Genomic DNA, 25,561 nt, shown 5'->3' on the forward strand with positions numbered 1-25,561 from the left:
CAAACAAAAAGTCATACAATAGCATGTCGTCAAAATGTGACCAAAGAGTCCCAAAAAAATCTATCAAAAATTTGTCAAAAAACTAAAAAATCCAAAATCCAAAAATTTGACAAAAAAAAGTCATACTATAGTTTGCCGTCCGAAACTTGATTTTTAAAAAAGTCCCAATAAAATGTTGTCCAAAATTTGACAAAAAAAGTTATAAATACTAAAATCTGTACAAAAAAATATTTATTTTAAAAATCTTAAGAAAAAATCATAAAATACAAATTAGATTACATTTCTGTGTGTGTGTGTGTGTGTGTGTCTTTACCCACATGATCTCGTCCTCATAAATCTCCAGCATGAGATAATGGTTTGCCCTCAATTAAATGCGAATTGTAATAAAGCTGTCATGTGATCCGTCATTTGAAAAGGTGCTCATCCCTCTGTCCTCATCAGCTGTTTTCACCGCTTATTATCTCCCTCCTCCTCCTTCAATGGAAACGCTGTAATGAGAATCCTGCTCTAATGCCGATAATGTTAATAAATAATTATTTACATCACAATAGAACGCGATAAGAGAAGGAGACGCACGTGAGCTTGTCAGGACTCGTGTGTGTGTGTGTGTGGTTGAGGTTGAAAGTAATTTCCTCTGTTGTTTCCTCTGTTTAAGGTTCGGCCCGCCGTTCCTAATGAGGGAGGACCGCTCAATTTCCTGGGACCAGCTGCAGCAGAGCGTCCTCAGCAAACTTTATTACCTGATGATCAATGGAGCTCAGGCACAGGTACTGAACGCTCTGCTCATAATAATGTCATCCGTTTATACTGTTTCTTCTCGTACTCTCCCTCTTAAACAGTATATCAATGCACAGCACCGGGAGCTGGGATAGATTCACTACGCTGCCCCGTTCATGACCTGGTATTAACATCCGTCTTTAGTTGTCTGCTCACATGTGGTATCGGCTCAGCTCGCTTGGACAAAACCTGGTACCGGGTTCTGTCCGTCATGGAAAAGCAAAAAAGCAGAGTCGAGCAGCGCAAGAACTGTACAATGGAAAAGCGCACAGCCTCTTAAACACAACATGTCCTCCAGTTCAAACATGGTGACCCACTGTTGACGGTCTGTCCTCTCCCACTCAAGACACAAATGAATAAGAGACCATTAAAACAACATCTACTGCAGCCATGATGACAGGAAATCCTGGACTTAAGTTATGGAGGAAATCGATAGAAATGCACGCAGCTTATTATATATACAATACATTCAATGTGTGTGTGTACCAGCTGGAAGTAGAAATGGGACACGTTTCCTTCCTGCCGTGCCAACTGGTGCATCTGTTCCAAGACATGTTTATTGGCTTGGGACAATGCGTGCCCAGATGCTGTGTGTGGTACAGGTGCAGAGGATTGAAGCACCAGCTGGAGGCTGAGGAGGAGTTTGGTTTCAAACTCCCACAGCGCACACTGACTGGGAGGACCACACCAGAGCAGGGTAAACTGATGTGGGACATGTTTTTGGGTTCTCTGGAGGTGCACATGTGGCTGTTTTTGCTGCCCACTGCTCCTGCACCTGGCTTATGTGTGTGTGTTCACTTCTGGTGTGTGATAAGGATGAGTTAAACTCACTATCACTAATTGGTGTGTGTGCAAAAATTCCATTTTCTCCTTCATCGGCTTAAAGGGCAATTTAGGGAAGTATGGTGGCCTTCCATAAAGGATGTAAACACTCTCTCTGCCATTCCTTCCTTCTTCTGCAGTGGTTTATGCATCATCTTCATCATCTTTAAGCTTTGTTTGTCACTTTAAAACATGGAGGTCACACTCCAGCTGTTAAGTCCATATGGGCTGATGAAGAAACATGGCAGCACAAGTTGGCTGCCTCCATAGACTGGAGGATTTTCAAATCTGACTTGACCACAGACATAAGGGAATTTGTAACCCATATTGAATGCTTTTAATCCTGAGAAAGCACAGACTGGACGATCCAGTCTAAGACGCAGCACCACACACTTTAGTCAAACGATTTGAGGGAGGAGATTCCAGGGATTTGAGATCTCACAGAAACTCAACGTGATTTAACGCAACTTCAGAATATAAACAGACATGGAAGCAAAAAAACAGTTGATGAAGTTATGGCGGAGAAGACTTGTACAAGTATGTGACATCTGTTTCCCGGTCAACTCGCTCTCGTTGCTGTTAGGATTTAAAATCAGGGAAGACTCGATGCATCTGTTGAATCGTGTCTGTAATCCCGGATAATTTGGCCATATAATCTGTTCAAATCAGCTTAAAAAGAAATTGTTTGACCAAAATATGGTCAGTTATTATCAAGTGGGGGGTAGGTATTAAGTACATATATATTAAAAAAATGAAAAAAAAAATGTTTTTAATTTTTTTTAGTGATTTTACACTTAATATACATTGTTACTATCTCTGTATTCAATTTCTTCTGTTAAACTCCTAAATATCACACACTGGCCCTTTTATGCACAGATTGGAAATGGACTTATTTAATTTAATGAAGGCTTTATTTTGAACATAAGAAATAAGAAGTAGAACAAGAAAAATACAAATACACAAAACACAATCAAAATCGAGAAAAGGTTAAAAACTTTCATGGATCCACTGAACCGATGAAAACCCAAGGAAACGTCTGCTTCCAGGCGACTGAATCTGACACATTCACTGATTACTTTTACAGTTTATGTGTCGTATGAGGAAAATCCGGTCGCTTTAAAAAGTTTTTTTTTACAATCACTGCCAAAAAGCTTTCCCAAATTCTCAGATTGTTGAACATAACGGAACAAACACAAACTGTATTTCCGCTTAGATTCAATTCCGACCATTTTAGAAACACAAATTGATGATTTCTCCTCGTTTGTCAGATTATTTTAATCTCATAATGTCAAATAAACGATTCGATTTCACAGCCTGACTTGGCCCTCAAAAAGAAAATGACACATTCAACTGATTGTTACGGTTAAGGTTTGAACTTTCCCCCTCTAACCTATGTTGGATAAAAGGTGACAGCCTGGCCGTGCTTGGCTGAGTAGAAACACCTTGCTTACTGAACGTGACAGACGTGCCAACAGCATCATATTTTTAGATGCTTGCCCGTGTCTCTGTGTCACTGTCAAATCAAATGTTATTTACACCACGGAAGCCAAAGGCTCTGTTTTCCCTCCGCTTTACTTCCACTTGCTCACTTGCTCGCCCGTAGCATGCTGTTAATTATGTAGCTAAGCTGATTTCTGATCAGCGCGGACCGAAACAGCTGCATTAAAGAGACGGAGAGAGAGAGAGAAGAGTCAGGTGCAACATTTTCAGTGTCTCTGCTGGAGATCTGTTGTCTCCTTTGTGCTCCACGGTGTCAGCCATTTAATTAAACTTGTACAGCGTAATCAGTTCGCTCTCAGGCAGGAACGGAGCAGATGTTTGCTCTAAATCTTTCATCTCGACGGAATCTGCGCTTCTCTTCTCAACATTGAATGACGCTCGCACAAGTGGAGTCTAATATTAGCTCCAGCAAAAGATTCCATAATTAATCTGGCAGCCATTGATTTTAGTCGCTGGCTTGCTCGATGTTTACGAAAAGGAAGACTTAACGCTCCCATCGAGTGGTCCTATCGCACATATATATGAGTTATGGAGGTCTGCTTACGTACATTAACTTGTTTTTATGGTCAAAAACCTCCTAGTTGCCGATCTAAATCTCTCCTCACTGAAGCTCTCGTCAGCCACGCTGTTTCAGACGCCAACGAGAGCTTTCCCAACTGTCTTGTGATTGGCCAATACCTGGAAGCGACATAATTAACACACCAGCTCTCAGAAGTGCAGCTCCCCCTCTGGAATGGTGGATGCACTGCTACTCATTATCAAAACATTGTTTTAACAATGTTTTAAAAACTGTGCAAAAGGTTAACGCGCGCATGACGTCATGTTTATGTGCCGTGACACCGGAGTCCAGGCACCGTTTACCAGTTAGCTCCGTTAGCTGCATTAGCTCCTTTTAGTGTCGTTAGCGCACCTCCAACCTCCACAACAGACGTTCTACTTCTGTGGTTCAATGTAGGCAACCGTATGTGCCCGGAGCAGGAGGATCTGCTGTTCAGGAGACAATTCCAGGCTTTTTCAGAGCGCTTGCAGAGCCCGAGAATACGATAAAACCCAGCGTTCTCATTAGCTGAACTGTTTGTTTCCAAACTTTAGGGCTTCATAAACAAGGAAATGGCGCAGATACACATAAAAAATATATACAACGATATACATAAAAACAGTGTTAATTGGAACTTCCGGTCTATGGGAGCTTCAAAAGGCACCGTTTCGACCAAGCAAAACAGTTGGGTTACGTTTCCATTGTCTAACATTGTCTGTAATCTCCCAGTTCTTGGCGCTGTTTGGTTAGGACACCAAGCACCGTGGTCAGACAGAGAATCATCATCCCTTATGTGAGACACTAGGGACACAAAGCTTCTTCCTGGAATGCTAGATGTCTTTTGTTGTTGCTCTTTGTTTACTGTGTGTTCTTCTTCAGCTACACTGTGTTGTACGATGTCACGCTATTTACTTAAGTGACACAGCTGCACAAATAGGTCACATGAGGGTGAACTGTAACCAAAGTGCAGCTGACGTAGACTTCAGTTGCTGCTCAGTGGAAACGGTGGACTTCAGAGCAGGGGTCTGCGACCTGCGGCTCTAGAGCCACCGTACGTCACATCCTATGTTTACGTCAAAACCTCCCGAAAGAGTCTTGTACATCTTTGGATCCACATAAAATCCCCTTTAACCCTTTAACAGTTTAAAACACTGATTCTTTTTGTAGTTCTTAAATTTCGTAAATGCAACAAGCTATAGTTCTTTTGTATACAATATAAGTACATACATGTACTTTAAACATATTATCTTAATTTTATGGGTCAAAAATGGGTTTTGCAGCTCCAGATTAAATCCATTTGAGTGGACAGGGGTCAAAAATAGGTTGCAGACCACTGCTTTAGACATAATATGCTAAATATACTACCCTCCAGCACAATAGTGGCATTAATTATTCAAGTTTTGTCTGATAGATTTGATTAAATCACTGTATAACTATTGTGGGTTTGTTTTTGTACAGTTTTAGTAAAGCAAGTTTTGTAACTAACATGCTGTGCATTTAATGGCCTTGAATTTTGCTTACACTGACAAATATATAGCCGCTGTGTGCGTTTCAAAAACTCACACATAATGAAACACTGTGTTCTTTGCATGCACTGTAATTGGAGATCTTTTGCCTTGTCGGGCACAAACAATGCTCACAAATATTCTCCTCCACCCCACGCTGCCCCTCGCTGAACATGGAACGTGATTAGCTTTGGTTGAAAGCAAAGACTAAAGGTTTTCTCACGGGGGGAAAAGCGACAAACGCTGGAGCCGCCATCAAAGGCAAGGACACAAGGACGCTGTGGTGGAACTTCTTAGGCTAACGTCTTCCTAAGACGCTCGTCTGTCCACCTTTTCTTCTCAGTCAGGGTTTACTCTACACAATAGTGTTGTAAACAGGGCAATTAGTCGATTGAATTCATTCATTTGAGTTAATGGTTTAAGACGATTTGTTTTTAATGAAAAATCGATTTCTCTTTTACTTCCACCGCTGCTTATCTTGGGCCTCTCTCAGTGTAGCACTGCAGAGACTGACACGATCGCAGCCAGCATTGTTGTTTTCTACACAGGCATATGCTAGGTTTGTGTTTGGTTGTGCTTGGGTTAGCACAGTGGCTGAGTGGTTAGCACTGTTGCCACACAGCAAAAAGGGACCTTTCTGTATTTCTGAGTTTACATGTTCTCTCCCTGTGTGACAATAAAGATGCTTTCCTTTATTTCCTTATTTTAATCCCACAGGGGACAAATTTTAATCGATGTCGCGTCAACATCCGAAAAAATGTTATGATATTTACAATTACTTTGTCGCATGTCGACGGGGAAAACTTGGGAAACGAGTTCCAGACGGATAGCGACTCCGAGCCCCCAACGACTTCCGATCCATTGAGCTGTCGCTTCCAAAACTCAGTAGCCAATCAGCAGGCAGCTTCATAAGCCCTGCCCACAAACAAAAAAACACTGTGCAAAGAACAAGTGTATTTTCAAACAATAAAATACAATATTTTTGAATGATAATTTTTATATTTTATTTGCTTCTTAAAAAGTGTTGTTTGAAAATATTAACCCATATAACTCTAATTCCATTTTTTTTTCATTTTTTATTTGCATATTTCCAGAAAATGTGGCTCAAATACTCAGAAATCAACGACCACCAAAACAATACATTCAATTATTCAAACTAGTGTATGATAACGTCTTATAGAGTGTTGTGGAAATTTCTCTGCTGCTGGTGAAGAATGAAATGGAGAACTTCTGCTGGCCAACAAGGTTTTATTTTCATTGCAAGGAAAAGGTCAATCTTCACAGGAGTGATCCTTGCTGGAGAAAGGCCCCAAGCAAAGTGAATACTCGGAGCAGCTCCCCCCCTTCGCATTCCTCCAATAGACAAAGGCTCTACCTTGAGACGGTGCTTTCACACCTCTTTGTCTACTGTAGGCATCGGGGAGCTGGCTCCCTGCTGGTATTGCAGGAAGGTGCAGGCTAGACACAATACACAATATACAATACACTATACAGAAAGGACCTGGTATTCTGTACTGGGTGGGTATCAGTGTTGGGCAAATGTAGATCTGAGACAGAGATATTGAATTTTACTATTACAAGAGCATGAAAATACACTGATTCGAAACTTGTTTTTTGTTGTTTCTTCTTTGTCTTTATACCAGAAATAGCATTTAAAGTGCTATTTTAAAAGTGACAATACTACACGTATATGCAGCACAAATGTAACCTCTTTTAAGTAGTCTATAACAAAACTCTTGCACCTATAAGAAGGAGGAACACTACACAAGAAAATCAGTACAGTATTTCAGGCCTGACAGCGATTGATGATCTATCCTTTATCTATACAGCTTATTCTTTGAGGGTTTTGGGTGGAGCTGAATCTCTCAGGAGCAGAAAGATAAATTATATATTAAAGGAACTGGAAGAGAATTGGAATTAGTAAGGAGTTCACAGTGAAGCCCCCAAACAAGTGCGTAATGAAAAGAAAACTCACTGCTTGTTGTCGAGCATTCAGTTCTAAAAGCAGCAGTTTGAAAATGAACAGGCTGAGGCAAAGTTGATGAGCTCTCCGGAAAAAGCGGCACTCGGGCTCCGCGGGGAGGTCGCGCGCCTGCAGTGTCCATAAACACACGACACTGAAACACTGCAGAGAGGATAATATCGTCTTAATTACACCGCTCTGTGTGTGTGTACTCTGAATGAGGCCATGAGAGCACAGCTTTATTTGGCCCTCAAGTACTTTCTATCCAACTGCTGATACTGATACTTTCAATATTACGGTGTAAAAAAAAATCAGTGTTGTGTTGTAGAGCTGCCCCCGAGCTTTGTGCGTTCTAGTGGGCTCATGTGTTCATCATGTGAATATTTCCTCAAATCTGCGTACTTTGGGATTTGATGTCCTCTTTTGTCTTCACAAAGATCCCGCTGGCTGAGTTCTCCTCACGAATCTCAGCGGTGGGTGTTTGTGTTTGAGCTCAGCAGGTACACTCACACACACACACACACACTGTAGATCTGACTTTAAACGTCAGGAAGTCTGCAAAAAAAAGGTGCTCCTTCATTCCTGAAACACCGAAAACATGTAAGCAGAGCTCACAGGAATAAAGGTTATGAAAGCATGGGCTTCAGGTCTGTAGAGGATCATATGATCACATAAGTTGCCTTATGTTGATTTAATCACAACTGTTGTGATGCAGGTCTCAGCCTTGACGGTGGCCCATTTTATTCTCCTCTAAACTCCACACAGTTAAATCATCTCCTTTATCCACAAGCCTAATTGTCCACAGATATGCCACTGTTTATTTTCACTCTCGCCCACTTGTTATTTTGTTTTGGATGGAGACATTTCAGTGTAAATCCCAATAACAGTCATTTAAATGACAGTTTGTTGTTGTTTTGTTGCTGTAAATACTGGTTTAAAAACATCAGGGGGTTTTCATTTATGCTGGTGCTGAATACAGGTGAACTTTAGTGAACTAAAATCTCAGCAATCCTTTTGTTTCATATTATTTTGGGCACTTTAATGAATAAAATCATTAGTGTAAACCTCCTAATGTGTGCAGTCAATATAGAATAACGATGAATACATAATTTTTTTATATGTCACAACATAACAGTAAATAGATTTAGCTCACTTTCCTCACTTTGATGACTCTTTTACAGCAGCAGTTATCTCTGCTCTCGGTGGTTAAAGATTTTTTTTTACCATTTACGTCCTGATTGCTTCTTATCAGCCGCAAAAAGCTCTGTTGACACAAACTTTCAATGTCAGTATCACGTCGTCTTTGGTGTGATAACAGGAATCAATAGCAGCGCTCTGGAAGTCAGAGAACGACTGCAGAAGAGAGAATCCGCGAGACAAGAATGCACGTGTAGAGCACCTGAATGGACACACAATCCACATTTTTAGTTGCATTAGTTCCTCTGATTTCCTCTTCAAGTGAACTAAAATGCTCTTGTGGAAGCAAATCGTTTTTAATCTGGAAACACTGTTTTTAAATAAAAACCTAGGCCTTAAATTACATCTCTGCCCAACAATAGTAGAATTGCGGCTTTTAGCTCCACACTTGTCCATTTGTCTCGCTTGGTATGTCACTAGTTATTAGTAGTAGTTGTTTGATTTGTTTTTAAACTCTATTTATTGACGTCTAGCAGGCTGGGAAAAGGATTTTAACAAATGACATACCCCACCAGTACCTTTTGTGTGCCAAACTGTGCCAAACGAGAGAACGCCTCGACATCTCTTTACTAAAACCTCTGTCATTTTACTTTGCTTCACTTCAGCAGCATCAGACTTTGCACAGCTCATGTCCACATGTTGTTACATGACCTCCATGCCTTTTTTAAGCTCCTTATAGTTGATATTTACTTCTACTTGAAAAATCCTTCTTTATGCTGTGTTCGATGTTCATTTACTCTGACACAGTGAAAGTGTTGTCTTTATTTTGATACCAAGATGATCCACATAGAGCTTGTAACTGCAGAGATTTACTCTCTAGTCTGGGCATGTCATTTTCGAGCAGGGAAGAAGAGGTTAAAGGATCTCCGCTCTCCGTGGCTTGACTGTGTTCTTGCTGTGCTCCTCTTCCAGAACACCAGGGTGCTGTTCAACATCCGCGTGGTGGGAGGATCGGTGTTTTACAGCTACCTGTCCCCTCAGGACGAGCGGCCGCTCTACCATCCTGCTGTGGACAGGTGAGGACAGGTGTCCAAAATACACAAACATGTCAAGTGAACACTGAACACTGTGATGAAGGGGAACTGACATCAAACACACACACACACACACACACACACTTGGCTGATCAGCAAGAGCCCGCTTTTATGGTCTCTTAACACATCCAAATAGAATGGTGTAAAACAGTGTTGTGACATGCTGCTGTTCTGGATGTGTTAACTGATTATTTCCATCAGCAGAGCTCATTATACTGTATAATGTTTGTGATTGTGCTCCACACTTGCACAACATTTTATTAATGGAACTTGATTTTCAAGATACACTTCATCGTTTAAAATTACAAAAATTACACTTTTTGAATCTGAACCTGAAGTGGTTTATATATGAAATACTATACCTTTAAATCCACTTATAATAATAAAGTTGAAATACATGACAGTCAGTGCATGTTAAAAGTCTGATTTTAGTCCATAAAAAGACACAAAAACTGCATAATGCATCAAAGTCAATATTTTGTCTAATCTTTAAAATATTCAAGAGTTATATGGGAAATAAATCAGTGACGTCAAGTAATCAAACTGGCATTCAAAGGGTTAAAATCCTAAAAATTATTGAATGTTTGGTCGTTTTGAGCAAGACTGAAGCCGTTTAAAGAGATTTATGCATAAAAAATAATCTATATGTTTTTATAACAGGTTTTGCAAGTGGACATTTTTGTCTTCCACTGACATAAGATTATAGTTTTTTTTCTTTTTATTCTATGTATCTATTAGAAAAATGTCTTTTAAAAAAAGTTGTGACATATGCACAAACACGACACAATTGCCAGATCACCAAAAATTCAGAAAAATTGGGCACATTATACCACCAATGTACAAATCCAACTATCTACCGATACCGATGTCAGTCCGACAGTCATTTTAGACCATTTATGATCGTACGAAGCTGTTAACATATTTGTGCTGAGTCATTTCAAAGACATCATTCTCCAACTGTGTGACAAATATTCTTCTCCCAAAAATAAGGAATACACATGACTCAGCTAAAAAGGCTTTTGCTGCTTTTTTATTATATAGGATTTTTGGATCTTATCAGATTTTACATTTTCCACCTGTCTGTTATCTGATTCAGTGATTTTGGCCAGTATTAGACGGATAAATGGACAAAAATGTCCACAAAAATGACGCCCCCTGAGGGTTAAAGCTGGAGAGTTCAGCCCAATAGCTGGTTCCAGAGGGAGGGAAGGGAGGGGAGGGTGCAGCTATGGAGGTGGAGTGTTTGGCTGTTTAAAGAGCAGAGAGGATAGAAAAAGGATGGAATGTGGTGGCGGAGCAGGTGGATGAGGCAGGAGTGGACCTGGTTATGTGAGGGGAAGGACTTTGAAGTGAATCCTCCTGTATAAAAGTGAATCACACAACACCAAAAACAGATCCTGTGTCCTCTAAATGGAGTGTGTCTGACATGAATATCAGTGGACACAAAACTACTGTAGAGTGGATTAACAGAACAACACCAGTGTGGTCCAGAGGAACTGCTGTTATGGTTGGCTGACCGCGCCGCCTGTCTGGACACTGCATTCTCCTTTTTATTAGACAAGAAGATGATTCGATTATTGTCAATATGTCCTTTGGTTGTGGAATAAATTCACGCTCAGTCACAATTTGATCAAATGTAATCAATTCTAATCCGCTTTCATCTGATTTAACGGCGTTTCTGGAGCTCTGCGGGCAGACGGCCTAGTTTGTGAGGACGTTTTTGACAAAAACACAGTCGTTATTAAACCTTTAAAGCTCTTTAAGTGGTTGTCTCTTCCGATACAGGTGCTCTCTTATTTAAGTCATATCTCGACAACTTTTAAGGTTAGACAAAATTCTTACGTGACGTCATCCCGTGCCTTTTTTTAGCGGCGATGGCGCGCGCCTGACGCCTTTCACTCGCTGAAGTGAATTGCTGCCTCAAAGTGGCATTTTAGCAAAGTCTTGAAAAGGGCTTGTGCATTCTGTGCCGTTGCTAAGAACGCTTCATTCACTCGCTGAATGGTGCTGAAGGGGGCAAACGCCTTTGAAACCCTTTGAAATGCAAATGGGCAGCGCACTGTATCCTAGAAACTAATGTAATGATAGTGTTTAAACTCCAAAGATTCAGAAATGTGCTCTGTCCCCGAGTCAACCCTCATCAAACACTACAAGCATGTAGCACGGACAAGTGTGAGTTAGTACTTTGTGTGTGTGAGATCATGTATGGATATTAGCATTGCCGGTTAGCTTGACCATAATGTTGTGTGAGTTACGTAATACATTTCCTTTTTCATTCACTCAACGTCTACCGCTTTAACCTCTACATAAGGGAGTCGCTGGTGCCAATCCCAGCTGACACGTCCATCACAGAGCCACAGAGAGACAAACAATCATCCACTCTCACACCTACGGTCAATTTAAACAGTGGTGAGACCAGCGATGCTGTATGGTCTAGATCAGGGGTCTCAAACTGGTGGCCCCCCCAGTCGATTACATGCGGCCCCCCCCACTTAATATCATGTTATAATGAAAACATGGCCCACAACCTCACCGTCTTTTAAACACAGTGTGTAGCTGAGGCACAGCTGCCAGAGAGGTGATAGAATATAATATATGTTTGCGAGAAATATTTATTATATAACAGTAATAATAAGACATTTGGTCATAATTAGCCCATTATTATCATATACAATATTCAATTACATATATAAATACACTTGTTAGGGCCTGAGCCACGAATGGCAGTGGCTGAAACGGCTTCTGGTACGAATTTTAATTACAGTTGTCCACACTATTATTAATGTTTTTGATATTAATACATTAATTATGCATCATAAATAGTATTATTTATAAGACTAACCTCAACAGAAACAGCTTTGTTCCTGCTGCAATTGCTCTCTTTAAATAAGTTTTAGTAGTGTATCTGCTTTTTTTTTTACGTTACTTATTTATTCCATCCTTTTTTATTCTGTATACTTGTCCATGTCTGTGTTGTATTTAACTGTTTCCCAATATGTCTGTGTCTAATGGAGTCCTTCCTCATTTTTACTGCAAAACAAATCTACCTATCCGTATAACTAACCATACCTTACCTTACCTTACCGTATGAGATGTAGTGACACCCAGTGGTGAGGCTGCAGATTGCACTCTCCTTACCCTCCCTTTGTAAATGTGTAGGAGGTTCCTCCTGTGAGCTCTTCAGGTTCAGGTGCTGTAAGAATGCAGAATAGCTCTGTCGAGTCATTGTTTGGTTTGTCTCTAGAGATCATTCCAAAAAAACAGGGTTCTTAATTTCCGGTGATTTCACTCGAATAAAAATCAAATTCCATTTCTGACACAAACTGATCTCACCCAGTTTTACATAATGATGCTCATCAGACAAATCATTTTACTCTGTCTGTATAAATATTAAGAATTAATAAAGTATAAATAAGTGAGGTTACACTGACACCTACTGGTTATAATGCAGTAATACGGGTACATTCCACATCCTTTTTTTATGGTATTGCAGTGTTTACAGTAAAACAAGTACTGTATATTTTGTGTCCTAACGTCTTGTAGAGCTCTGAAGCTGTGCAGCTCAGGCGGACCTCCACATGTGAAGCTCATCATCGAGTGGGATCACAGAATCAAAGACTGGTCAGTGCGTCGCATCACAGACCGACCACATCGTTCCCCACAAATGACACAAATGCACTCTCTGAATCTCCTCTGCTCTGTGTCGATCCAATCGCAGCCTGTTCGGTAACATTCAAGAAGAAGTGGTGAAAGACGCCGAGAGTGTGAGGAATCAGCAGCAGCAGCACGTGCAGCAGTACAGCTGCACCTTGGACGAGTGCTTCCAGCTTTACACCAAAGAGGAACAGGTGCGAGGCAGCTGTACTTGTTAATAACATACGTATTTATTTATGTGGCATCACAATGAGATTTATCTCAGCTAAAATTATCTTTATTCAAGTTATTTTGTGTTTATTGATGACGTTTGTTGCAGCTGAATGCATTTAACCCTCAAGTGGAGGATTAAGCAGAAGAAAATGGATGGATGATTGCGTGTAGTGAGGATTAAATGGCAGTTGAGTTGGACAGGTTTTGAGTGGGTTGTTGCCCTCGCGTGGCATGTGTCACTGAATCTGATTCAACACAGACAGCTTTGGTAAAACGGTTGCAGTGCTGCCTCATCGGATGTCGGTAAATATGGTTATCTAATACCATATGGTTGTAGTGTCACTTTAGTTTTAATTAATTGAATGTATTTATTTATTTATTAAGTTATTTATTATTTTATTTATTTATTTAATTAATTATACAGAAGTTTGCATTTATCACTAAAGCCTGGGCTAAACGACAGTATAGCCCAGCTACAACACTATATGGTTGTAGTGTTGCTTTAGTTTTAATTAATTGAATTTATTTATTATGTAATTTATTTATTTATTTAGTTATTTAGTTATTTATTATTTTATTTCTTTATTTCTTTAATTACTTATACAGAAGTCTACATTTATCACTAAAACCTGGGCTAAACGGCAGTAAATCCAATCCAACTTTATTTGTACAGCACTTTAAACAAACCACAGTGGACCAATGTTCTGTACATACCAAATAAAACACATAAGTCAAAAGTTAAAAATGAAATACAATAAACTATTATAACATATATTAAAATAATTTCAAGATCATAAAAAAGCCAAATATTTGGTGTTTATTGACTTTAAGTGATTAAAAAAATATGACATTTAAAGATGAAAGTGATCAAGTTTACTTTGTATCAGAGCAGTGAGGTGATGACCTGTGTCACCACACGGTGGCAGTGCAGACATGAGGTGGACACTGCTACACTGTTGTAAGTCTGTACTGACAAATGATGAGACAGCTCATGAACGAGGACACACACACACACACGCAAGAAGAAGAATCTCATTGTGAATTCAAAACACGAGTCACATCACGCTTGTGACGAATGACCTCGTTAAATGCGTCGTTACAACTGATGATTGTAATCACAGGGAGGCAAAGTGAACAAAAGAGGGTAACCATGGCGACCAATTTAAAAACGTACTAAGCTGAATGAGGTTTACCCAGCAACTTTGAGATCCTATAGTCACACATCATTTGATTTTGTGATTTAATTCAGTTGATTTTGTTCTGTCAGTTGCACAGATAAATCTACAAATGTCTGTCCTCCACCAGCTCGCCCCAGACGATGCCTGGAAGTGCCCGCATTGCAAGCAGCTGCAGCAGGGCATGGTGAAGATGAGCCTGTGGACGCTTCCCGACATCCTGATCCTGCACCTGAAGCGTTTCAGGCAGGTGGGAGAGCGGAGGAACAAGCTCACCACGTTCGTACATTTCCCCCTGGCGGGCCTGGACATGAAACCTCACATGGTGAGCCGCAACCACGGCCCCCATCATCATCATCAGGTCCCTCTGCAGCCGGGGTGGAAGCAGTCTGGGCGGCCCGACCTGGCTCCGCCGGACTACCTGTACGACCTGTACGCTGTGTGCAACCACCATGGAGGCATGCACGGCGGACACTACACAGGTCTGAATGACTCCTGAGCAAAGTAAAAGATATATGCATGGTGAATTAAAGGAGATATATTATGCAAAATCAACTTTTTACTAATTTTAATACTTATATTTGGGACTCTGGAGGCCCTATGAGTAGGCAAAGTGTGAAAAAAGATGACTCAGTCATGTTGTTGTGGTCCACCTCAGTCTAAGTACAGGAGAGGAAACATGCGATGTTGACTTCCGCACTTATTGCTACGTCACAATGAGACATTCCTGGAATTGTTGTCTCGCGGAGCTCCGTTTTGACACAAAAAAACGTGAGAGTGCAGGCGAAGGCAATAATATCCAGAAGAGCAGAAGTGTCCGCAAAGTGTTCTATTCTTGGCTGCACAGTGCAGCACAGAGTTCTACACAAACTTACAGCCTCAGAGGATTTACGTGTCCAGTAGATACATTTTATATATGACGTGCTAGAGTCTGCAAATTATAGCTTTTCCAAATGCTAACTGCTGTTAGCTGCCTGAGCCTCAGTGATGACGTAGTTTCCTGTGTCTCATTTGCATTTAAAGAGACAGACACTCAAAAGCGAGCGTTCTGAACAGGGCTGTTTTGTTCAGGGTGATTGAACTGCTGTGGTGCTTCATCCTTAAGGTATTTTGACCAAAGCATGTCACAGACATGTTCATTAGGACACCAGGGAGCTAGGTTCACTTGTAGAAATAGGGTATAATATGTCTACTTTAAAGCGGGCCCAGATCAGAACCTTGGGGAACTATTATCAGTTTCCTCTGTCATTGTGATTACAGCCTTCTGTAGGAACTCTGTTGACGGCCAGTGGTACAGCTATGACGACAGCAGCGCTGAGCCAGTTCCAGAGGCGGAGGTCTACACGCGTGGAGCCTACATCCTCTTCTATCAGAGGAGAAACACCATCCCGCCCTGGTCTGCAAGTTCCTCAGTCACCGGTTTGTTCCTTTCACTCTCCATTGAGCAGTTTGTTCAATTGAAAACAGTAGGAATCATCATTATCAACGGTCCGATGTCCCTCACTGAGCTCTCAGCCCACTTCATGGCATTTTTTTCCTCCCTCCTCACTTGTGACTTGTTTGAATCCATTCTTTTCCAGGCTCCACAAGCTCTTCCGCCTCTGACCACTGGTTGGTGCGGCTGACAGGCGGCGGCAGTAAAAGGGACAGCGTGGTGTCTGGAGAGCCGGTCCCTGCAGCACCGGGGCCCGCACCAGCTCCAGATTCTCCTGAGCTGCCGGTGTTTGGAGATGAACTGCCCAAAACAGCCGAAACAAGTAGGTGTGAGGAATATACTGTGTATGATTTAGTCCACATGCAAAAGGGACGGTAGACACTTACTCCATTTCACAAAAACTTTATGAGGACTGAAAGTTCTGATAAGTGAATCATTGTGTCCTCAATAAAATGTTTATGGCATGAACTTAGTCCTCATGCAATATTCCTTAAGAAACTGGTTTATATTTTGATACAAAGCAGAAGGAAGTGATCATTCCCATATCATATTTTACACTACCGTTCAAACGTTTGGGGTCACCTATATAATTTTGTTGTTTTCCATTAAAAGTCACACTTTTATTCATCAAAAGAGTTGCAAAATGAATAGAAAATATAGTCAAGACATTGACAAGATTAGAAATAATGATTCAAAGAACCAGCAAAACTGTTTTCAGCTGTGCTAACATCATTGCACAAGGGTTTTCAAGGGTTTTCTAATCGTCCAATAGCCTTCTAACGCGATTAGCAAACACAATGTACCATTAGAACACTGGAAATGGGCCTCTATACACCTATGTACATATTCCATTAAAAACCAGACATTCATTTAATGTTATATTCATTGAAAAAAGTGACCCCAAACTTTTGAACGGTAGTGTATGTAACGCGTCTTTTCCCACAGACGGGTTTGAAGCCAAGCCGTTTGTCCGAGGAACCCAAGGCCGAAGCGTCAGCATGAGATCGCCGACTAAATCCAAGGAGAACCTGAGCAAAGTGCTGCCACTGCGATGGTCCTTTGGCTCCAAGGACCGCATTAAACCCCTGTCCCAGACCCAGCCTGCAGAGCTGGTGGAGTACCTGGAGTCTGGGCGCCGACCACGATGCACCAAAGAGCCTATCATCACGCTGGTGGCCACGCCCCCACAAAGGACTGGCCAGCGAAGGACTTTCGATGTCGGACAGGACTGCAGCTCGCCGAGTGGCAGCAGCCTTAGTTGCACAGACAGACTCGGCTCGGACACTTGCTGCTCCCCTAAAATGCCAGAGGGACAGAGCAGACCTTGTGTGGAGAGAGACAACAGCCAGGGAGTGTGTAACAGCAGCAACGGCAAAGTCAGAGACGACGGTTCTCTCAAGTTGAGGTCGTCTAAGAGAGCCAGGCAGGACCACTGCAGGACTCTGGATCTTCACCTGCAGAGAGGAGCCATCCTTGGGGGTCACATCAGCCACAGTGCTCCTCCAAGCAGAGACTCCACTCTGAGAAGAACCAAGTTCCAGACAAGCGTGACCTCCAGGACACAAAAAGACTCACTCCACGCGATCCTTCATCCTGAGGACAGGAGGGTGCAGAAGGGACAGGAGGGTCGCAGCCACGACAGCCTCTTGTCCTTTTTCAAACCCACTTTTATGAAGAGAGACGTTCCGAGATCACCGAACAACAGCCAAGACAGGCGTATGTATGGTCATGGACATCTCCAGAAGCTGGCAGGCAGTCATTTAGCCAAAATGTCCCTGTCCAACGGGACGCTGACCGCGGTGGCGCTCGAAGAGAGGAAGACTGGCATCAACCCCAAATGTGACGCCCATAACTGCAAAGTGCAGCTGGTGAACGGAAAGGCTGGGAGTCACGACGATGTAGATATGCAGCGCGCTCACAGCTCCAGCAACATCCAGACAAAGCTGGACCTGACGTTTCGCAGGTGTGCGTCCCTGCAGAGGAACAGTGAAACGATGGTTCCTCCAGCCCATCGCATGCTGCTGTCAGACAAGTCCAACTATGGCACGCTGCAGCGGACGCGATACAGTACCACCTCCCTGGGTAGGCACAGAGCTGTTTTTGAACCTGCAGGCTGCGCTTAGCTAGATTCATCTACTGTGGATCACTGAGTATCACTCTATGATATACACACTTTTTTATACAAATACTTTGCTGTTCTTCTAGGGAAGAGGATTAGGGCCACATAGGAAACAAATATTTGCGTTCAGATTTTGAACTCAGAATTCTGAGTTTTAAAGTCAGGATTCTGAGAATAAAGTCAGAATTCTGAGAATAAAGTCAGAATTTGGAGTTTAAAGTCAGAATTCTGAGAATAAAGTCAGGATTCTGAGTTTAAAATCAGAATTTGTAGTTAAAAGTGAAAATTCTAAAAATAAAGTCAGGATTCTGAGTTTAAAGTCAGAAATTCTTAGTTTAGTCAGAATTCTGAGAGTAAAGTCAGAATTTAGAGCTTAAAGTCAAATTTCTGAGAATAAAGTCAGGATTCTCAGTTTAAAGTCAGAATTCTGAGAATAAAGTCAAAATTCTTAGTTTAGTCAGACTTCTGAGAATAAAATCAGGATTCTGAATCAGAACTCAAATATTTTTTTTCCTGTGTGGCCCTAATCCTCTTCCGTAGGATTCAAATACTTATAGAGATAGAGATAAATCATGACCTTGTAAACAGGAAGTGCTGCTACAATAGCAACAGTAATAGTCAGTTATCATCACGTTGACCCCTATAATTATACTTTGTAAGTATTTTGGACTGGTTGTGATATGATATGTTTGTTTGTTTAGTGCCTCTGTGACAGCCCAGAATGACCTTTGAACCCTCTGATCTCTACGTGCTTGCAGCAGGAGTCATCGCTGGAATCTAAGTATATCTTCTCTCTCTATCTCTCCTCTTCATAGCACTGTTTTAAGTTCTTACCTATGTGTGTCTTAAACTAAATCTATGCAGTGGAGTTTACCGAGGAGAGAAACTGCTGTAACGTGTTTTGTTTTGATTTTATAAAGCAGTCTGAAGTTGTAACACGGTTTAATATTTTGTTGTGATGAATGTTTGAAAGACAGAGGTGTATTCTAGTCCGTCATACTTCATAATATCAACATGTGTTTAGGAGGAAGGACGGAGGTCTGGTTGGTTAGCGATGTACACTGGAGCCTTTTCAACATGTAAAGTTTAGCGATAATGAACTGAAACACGTGTTGTTGTTCTTAAAACACTGCAAAAGAAAGTATGAACACCTACACTGTAAATCAGCTGCTACAACAACAACAACAACATGCACCACTGCTTTATCGCGTCAGATTATTCTCCTGTTCTATCACCAATGCACACGTATATAAAAAAAAATTGTTAATTTGTACTAGTTTTTTTGTTTTTATGTAACAGTATTGACACTAGTTTCTCTCCAGTTTGTTATTTTTGTTTGTTTATTTGTTTGTTTGCTTCATTTTTGGTGTGAAAACGGGCAGTGGATGATGTTCTGGAGTTTCACGATGTGACACGACTGATCTGATAAAACAAATTGAAAAAAAATAATCTATTACAGCCCCATTGTGTGTGTGTGTGTGTGTGTGTGTGTGTGTGTGTGTGTGTGTGTGTGTGTGTGTGTGTGTGTGTGTGTGTGTGTGTGTGTGTGTGTGTGTGTGTGTGTGTGTGTTCTTGTAATTGTGGCATACTGAGGACCAGTGAGGGTTTTTAACCAACGAAGTGAGGTCATTTTTACAAAGTGAGGACATTTTGGCCGGTCCTCACTTTGTTTTCATTGAAATCACTTCCTTAGCTTGTAAACATGCTATACTCTGTTTTTAACACAGCTCCTCAATTTGGTACAAAAACCTGTTTTCCAGCCCAGGTGTTTCACACACTTTTTGCTCTGGGGCTCCACCTGCAGACATTTTATGGTACTGCACCCAGTAGTTCTTTATAGATGTCATTCATGAAGTAGATATTTGTGTTGATTTATAAAGTGGAAATGCTGGTCCTCACTTTGTCAACACTTTTAATCCATCCTCAGAATGCAGCAAGTTCGTGTGTGTGTGTGTGTGTGTGTGTGTGTGTGTGTGTGTGTGTGTGTGTGTGTGTGTGTGTGTGTGTGTGTGTGTGTGTGTGTGTGTGTGTGTGTGTGTGTGTGTGTGTGTGTGTGTGTGTGTGTGTGTGTGTGTGTTGTGTGTGTGTGTGTGTGTGTTGTGTGTGTGATGTGTTGTGTCGTGTCCTGTTGATAATCATGTTTTGTCACATTCACATGACTTTTTAGTATTGTCGTGAAGTAACCACCACAACAGAGGAGTGAGCCATCGGTTACACTTCCTGTTTCCTTTGTTATTAGTTGGTCATGCTGAATTTGGCATTCACAGCTGTTGTTTTCTGTTTGTTGTTATTATTATTATTATTATTATTATTATTATTAGTGGGGAATTCTGAGTCAGTATTCCCATATATTGTTCATTTTCTGGGTAAATGCACTCATGTTGTAGTTGAACTGCATTTTTATTTCATTTTCACTTCAACTTGCATATTTTGTCACTGGGGGATTATTAAAAAAAGGTGTGATTGCAGATGGATTAATGTCACATAACTGTATTTACATCTCACCTTTGTGTCGAACCACACTCTTTACCAAAATGACTTCTGAGACATGACTTAAGGCTAGATTATATTTTATTATTAACTTTTTTAAAACTCAAACATTTTTTTACCTGATGTGTAATTATGTAATTTAAAAAAAAGTGTAATGTTTCAGGTCAGATTATTACATTATTAGTCAGGGGAGGGGGGGGGGGGGTTGAGGTTGACGCGTTCACAACACACACATACAGTAAGTCCCCGTACTGGACTTTCTACAGTATAATGTCTGCTTAATGTACTGCAAGTTTTCTGGATTAAACACAGTATTTCTCACAAATAAATGCATTGTTGCTGATTTGTTTTATGACGACATGGACGACGGTGTTTTATTCTAGACGACAGCCTGAGCTTCTTGGATGGCTGATTTATAATCTGTGGATTATAAACTTCATAGTGAATGAAATCAAGTCTGTTTGGGTTTGAATTAACCTCTGATGACTTTTACAGATTCTTTTATCAGGTGGAAAATCAACCAGGTGGACTATAATCTGTCAACTGTGACCTTCATGGCTGGAAAAGTAGGAGCTAAAGAGTAAAAAAAAATGAATAAGTGGGCTATAATTTACATCAAATTTGTCTCTTCTGGTCTTTTTCTCTTTGATTAAAAACAGTATGAACAGATCTCCAACTGCAACTTGAAGGTTCACCTCTAATCATTCATCTATCCTCCACGTTTGAGGGTCGCAGGGCTGCTGGTGCCAATCACAGCTGACATAGGGGGTCACATCCTGGATGAGTCTATAAAGTACCTAAATGTGAGTAAAAGTACAAATATGTAACCAGAAAATGACTTTAGTCGAAGTTGAAGTCACTTTTTATAATATAGGGTAAAAAGTCTTATGACATTTACTGTACTGAAGTATCAAAAGTAGTTTTCTGATATAAAATGTACTTACATTTTAGAAGTAAAAGTTAAAAAAGTTTGTGGGTTCAATTCCTCTCTCTGCTAGTCTATGTGTGTCTTTGAGCAAGACACTTAACCCCATGTTGAAGTGCGTGAATGGGTCAAAACTATAGTGTAAAGCAGTTCATCAAGACTAGAGAAGCTCTATATAAACACAGACCATAATACTAACTCTTCTTCTTCTGATTTTATTTGGTAGTAACGAGTTACAAAGATAGAGGAAATATTGGAGTAAAAGTTGGTAGAAGTATAAATAACAAAGTAATGTGCATCTACTGTATAGGCAAAAACACTTCACCAACCACCGTGTCCCACCTTTAATCACTAGTTTTAAAAATATCATGGTAGTAAGGAGACTTTCACAGACTTCCTGGTGAAGGTCTGGCACCTCTGTCCTGTCGTTGTTATTTGAACTAGATCCAGGTTCACTCTTTATAATGATCTGATCATCATTCAGTCCACTGCCCACAGAACACAGTGTATTCTGGCTCCTGATGTGAATATGTAGTCTGGGGAAAGCATTAAATCTGTCCGAGCCTCTGTTTGTTATAATGTCACTCTGACTTCATATTAGTCTCCTTATTTTGGTGTAATCACCACTTCACCCTCCTCTGAACTTTGTGACGTTTCTAAGAAAAAGGGAAAAAAGTTGAAATGATAAATGATCTGTTTGTCCAAGCAAGAAAATCAGACGACAAGTATATTAAATATCATCAGTATATTCAGTGCATGGTTCTGAAGCAGATATTCATTTAAGACATTTGAAAAGAAGGATTTTACAGATTCAGTAACAGCCCTGAACCTGAATCCTTATAATAAACACACAATACACACAATACGATTATACAATGACCTACAATAATGTTCTTTCACTACTGTCAGTTCATTGAAGCTCAGCCTATCAGGGTTTTATGTATATTCTTTTATTCTCGCTGTTGTTATCTCCATGTTTATGTGTGTGTGTGTGTGTGTGTGTGTGTGTGTTCTTGTATCTGCTTTGAGGGGACCAATAAACCATATAGAGTGAGGACATTTTTGGCAAAGTGAGGACATTTTTGATAAAGTGAGGACATTTCTGGTAATGAGACGACATTTTGGCAGTGAGGACATTTTTGGTAAAGTGAGGACATTTTGGCAAAGTGAGGACATTTTTTGTAATGAGAGGACATTTTGATAAAGTGAGGACATTTTTGGCAAAGTGAGGACATTTTGGCAGTGAGAACATTTTTGGTAAAGTGAGGACATTCAGGCAAAATGAAGACATTTTGAGACATTTAGGCAAAGTGAAGACATTTTGAGGACATTTAGGTGAAGTGAGGACATTTTGAGGACACTTAGGTAAAATGAGGACATTTTGGCTGGTCCTCGCATCTTTAAAAGCCTTTTTTTGGGTAAAGACTTAGTTTTAGGTTTAGGGTTAAGATTGGGTTTAGGTTAACCTTAGGTTAAGGGGCTCTGAAATGCATTGCATGTCTATGACGGTCCTCACTACAAAGAAGCACAAACGTGCGTGTGTGTGTGTGTGAGTGATTTGAATTATTCAAAGGCCGTTTTGTCTGAAAACAAGTGCCTCTTGACGCCTGACAATATTCTCTGTTCCACGTGTTGCATGACCTTGCATATAAGAAAGAGGATACAGCACTTACATTGAATTCAACTCTTTATTGAGACATTTACAAGCACATTTACAACAACCACAGCCCACAGCTTTTGGTTTAGAATAAGCAAAATTTGTACGTGACAGGTTACATGAGACGCATCATTTCCATAGAAACCACATCACAGAGTAGATGCATGGGGACATCTTAGCATCACAAGTGGCCACGTATATATTTCTCTATTTCCACTTCTTTAGTCGAGTAGGGCATTGCACATTACTGACTGGCCCCAGCGACACCATCATGTGGAGGATAAAGTGGTAGAAGATGAATGTAGGAATCATAAAATTGAAATTAAGAGAGGTTAATTTTACTTTCCATGATGGACCAAACTGAGACTTACTGTTGGTTGGTGAACCTTGTGTTGAATTATTCACATATTGTCAGCGGTTTGAAATGCAATTTAAAAATGTGTGACAAGAAGATCATTTTTAACGGATGACTTTATGATATGATGGTGAATTGCAGTGCAGCTACATTATTATCAAAATGACATGGCTCATAAAAGTGCTGTAAAGCTCAGTGGAGACTCATGAAAGCACTGGGACTGGATTTATTTTTCCCAGTGGGAAATTGTGTCATGAACTCAACAGTGTCTGCATCAGTCAATCAATACAACAATAAAAGCACAAAGAACAAAACAACCACACGGGCCTACGAGGACGTCCGTGTCTGCTGATAGATCTGTGCCTGTAAGAGTTTGTTAGAAGAGGTCTTGGAAACTGTGGTGCTGATGGGACCCCTGTGTTCATTTTGGCCTTTGGGTGAAATGTCAGGATTCCAAACCATTCAGAAATTCCTATTGTGCAGGACATGTTCTAGTACAAGCCTCTCGTGGGGGACCTGGCCATGTGGACACCCAGGTCTCATTGTGGTTGATAACTAACGAATGGCCTTTCCTTCATGAGACGGATGAGAGGTGGTCGCTGCCATCCTCAAACTCACGCTGCCATCAGCCAGAGCGGGCGCAACTCTTAAATCCCTGCGGAATCTGCGACCGGCGACGTTGAACCGCCTCTTGCGTGTCTCGCTTAAGATGATGTAGATAAACGGGTTAATGCAGCTGTTGGCGTAGCCCATGCTGATGGCAATGTTGTAGGCAAACAGGAAAGAGAAGCTGGGCCGCTGGACTCCCAGGTGGACCAGCTGCAGGGTGTAGTAAGGAGCCCAACATATGAAGAACGCCAGGCAAATGGCAACAGCCATACAGGTCACCTTTCTCTTCCTCAGCCTCCGGCTGTGCTGGGGCAGCGGCGCGACTGTCGCAGACATGTTTTGGAGGATCTTGAAGAAGACCCCACAGATTATGGACAAAGGCAGGGCAAAGGCCAAGACGAACTGATAGAGGGTGAACCAGTACGTGTCTGTGGCGGGGTCGGGCAGCAGGAGGGCACAGCCCACAGAGCCGTCCTTCAGTCGCATGAGTCCCGTGTAGATCCACACCGGCGTGATGGAGATGAGCGAGAAGAGCCAGACCAGAGCGACGGCGGCCGCAGCCACGAAGGGGGTCCGGACGTGTTTGAAGCGGATGGGATGCACGGTGGCCAGGTATCGGTCCAGACTCATCACGGTCAGGACGTACGTGCTGACAATCTGGCTGTTGGAGTCGAGCGCGGTGAGCACGGTGCACATGGTGCCGCCGAACCACCAGGAGCCATTGCCCACAAGCTGGTGAATGAAGAAGGGCATGCCGAGGAGGAAGAGGAGGTCCGCAACAGACAAACTGAAGATGAGTATGTCCGGCACCGTTTGCTGGCAGCACTGCTTGGTCTTCCTCACTATAATGTAGACCACGACACAGTTGCCAAAGATGCCAAAGAAACAGATGACCCCAAAGATGCTGGGCATGAGCGTGTTGTTGTACACCTCGTGATCTGAACAGGAGGAACATAAACAGAGAGCTCCCAGTCACTCGCTTATACACTCACATGCACATGTGTGATTTCTTTACTCTAATACATCGGTTCTCAAAGTGCGGCCCGGGGGCCAATGGCGGCTCGCAAAGAAACATTTCTGGCGGCCCCGCAATGAATTACAGTTGATAGTTTTAATCCAGGAGCTACTAAGCTTGTTAAATTGGTCACTGAACGCAATTGACCGGATTTTTTCTACGCGAAAAGCGGGCTCTGATGAACCTGAATGTCCTGGAGGGACATTCCCGGCTGGTTACACTAGAGATGCATGGGGGAAATGGCAAATCTCATGCCTGGCTGCACTAGACATAGAGGATGTCGAAGATGTGTACATATTCACATTCATGATAATTGGAATGTTATCCTTGGCATGTGGAATGTACATCCAGATTCGGAGGCAGAGGAAGGCCTCCATGGAGCAGCTTGAGACGAGGGTGGACATCGCCACGATTAAGAATGCCGTGATGGGGTTGCGCACCGACAACTCCGCAATTCGAGACTGCGTGGTACAGATGGGAGTGGATGCAGCCAAACGAGATGAGCTGGTGAAACTAAGCGTGGTGAGAGCTATGCGAGAGAGGGATGAATAAATCGGCGGAACCGAGGCAACAACTTG

General features: G+C 41.6%; 2 protein-coding genes across 2 annotated transcripts in view; one reads left to right on the forward strand and one right to left on the reverse strand.

Annotated features, from left to right (window-relative positions):
• The window catches only part of usp43b (ubiquitin specific peptidase 43b), a gene marked incomplete at its 5' end in the record, with an annotated part of 70,939 nt that extends 52,273 nt beyond the window's left edge, over positions 1-18,666 (forward strand). The window contains 9 exons of the mRNA XM_083896681.1: positions 656-767; positions 9,215-9,318; positions 12,880-12,957; positions 13,055-13,184; positions 14,509-14,860; positions 15,639-15,797; positions 15,959-16,135; positions 16,759-17,895; positions 18,634-18,666. Of these exons, the coding sequence (XP_083752807.1) occupies positions 656-767; positions 9,215-9,318; positions 12,880-12,957; positions 13,055-13,184; positions 14,509-14,860; positions 15,639-15,797; positions 15,959-16,135; positions 16,759-17,895; positions 18,634-18,644 (2,260 nt within the window). The 3' untranslated portion in view covers positions 18,645-18,666. The remainder of the gene's footprint in view (positions 1-655; positions 768-9,214; positions 9,319-12,879; positions 12,958-13,054; positions 13,185-14,508; positions 14,861-15,638; positions 15,798-15,958; positions 16,136-16,758; positions 17,896-18,633) is intronic.
• Positions 18,667-23,914: 5,248 nt separating this feature from the next.
• On the reverse strand, positions 23,915-24,901 carry mchr1b (melanin-concentrating hormone receptor 1b; the record flags this gene model as incomplete). Its single annotated transcript, XM_083896530.1, has 1 exon — positions 23,915-24,901. Exon 1 carries the CDS (start codon positions 24,878-24,880, stop codon positions 23,915-23,917), a length of 966 nt encoding a protein of 321 aa, XP_083752656.1. The 5' UTR covers positions 24,881-24,901.
• Positions 24,902-25,561: the final 660 nt, after the last annotated feature.

This window comes from Microchirus variegatus (assembly GCF_963457635.1).
Source record: "Microchirus variegatus genome assembly, chromosome: 10".
Taxonomy (NCBI): domain Eukaryota; kingdom Metazoa; phylum Chordata; class Actinopteri; order Pleuronectiformes; family Soleidae; genus Microchirus; species Microchirus variegatus.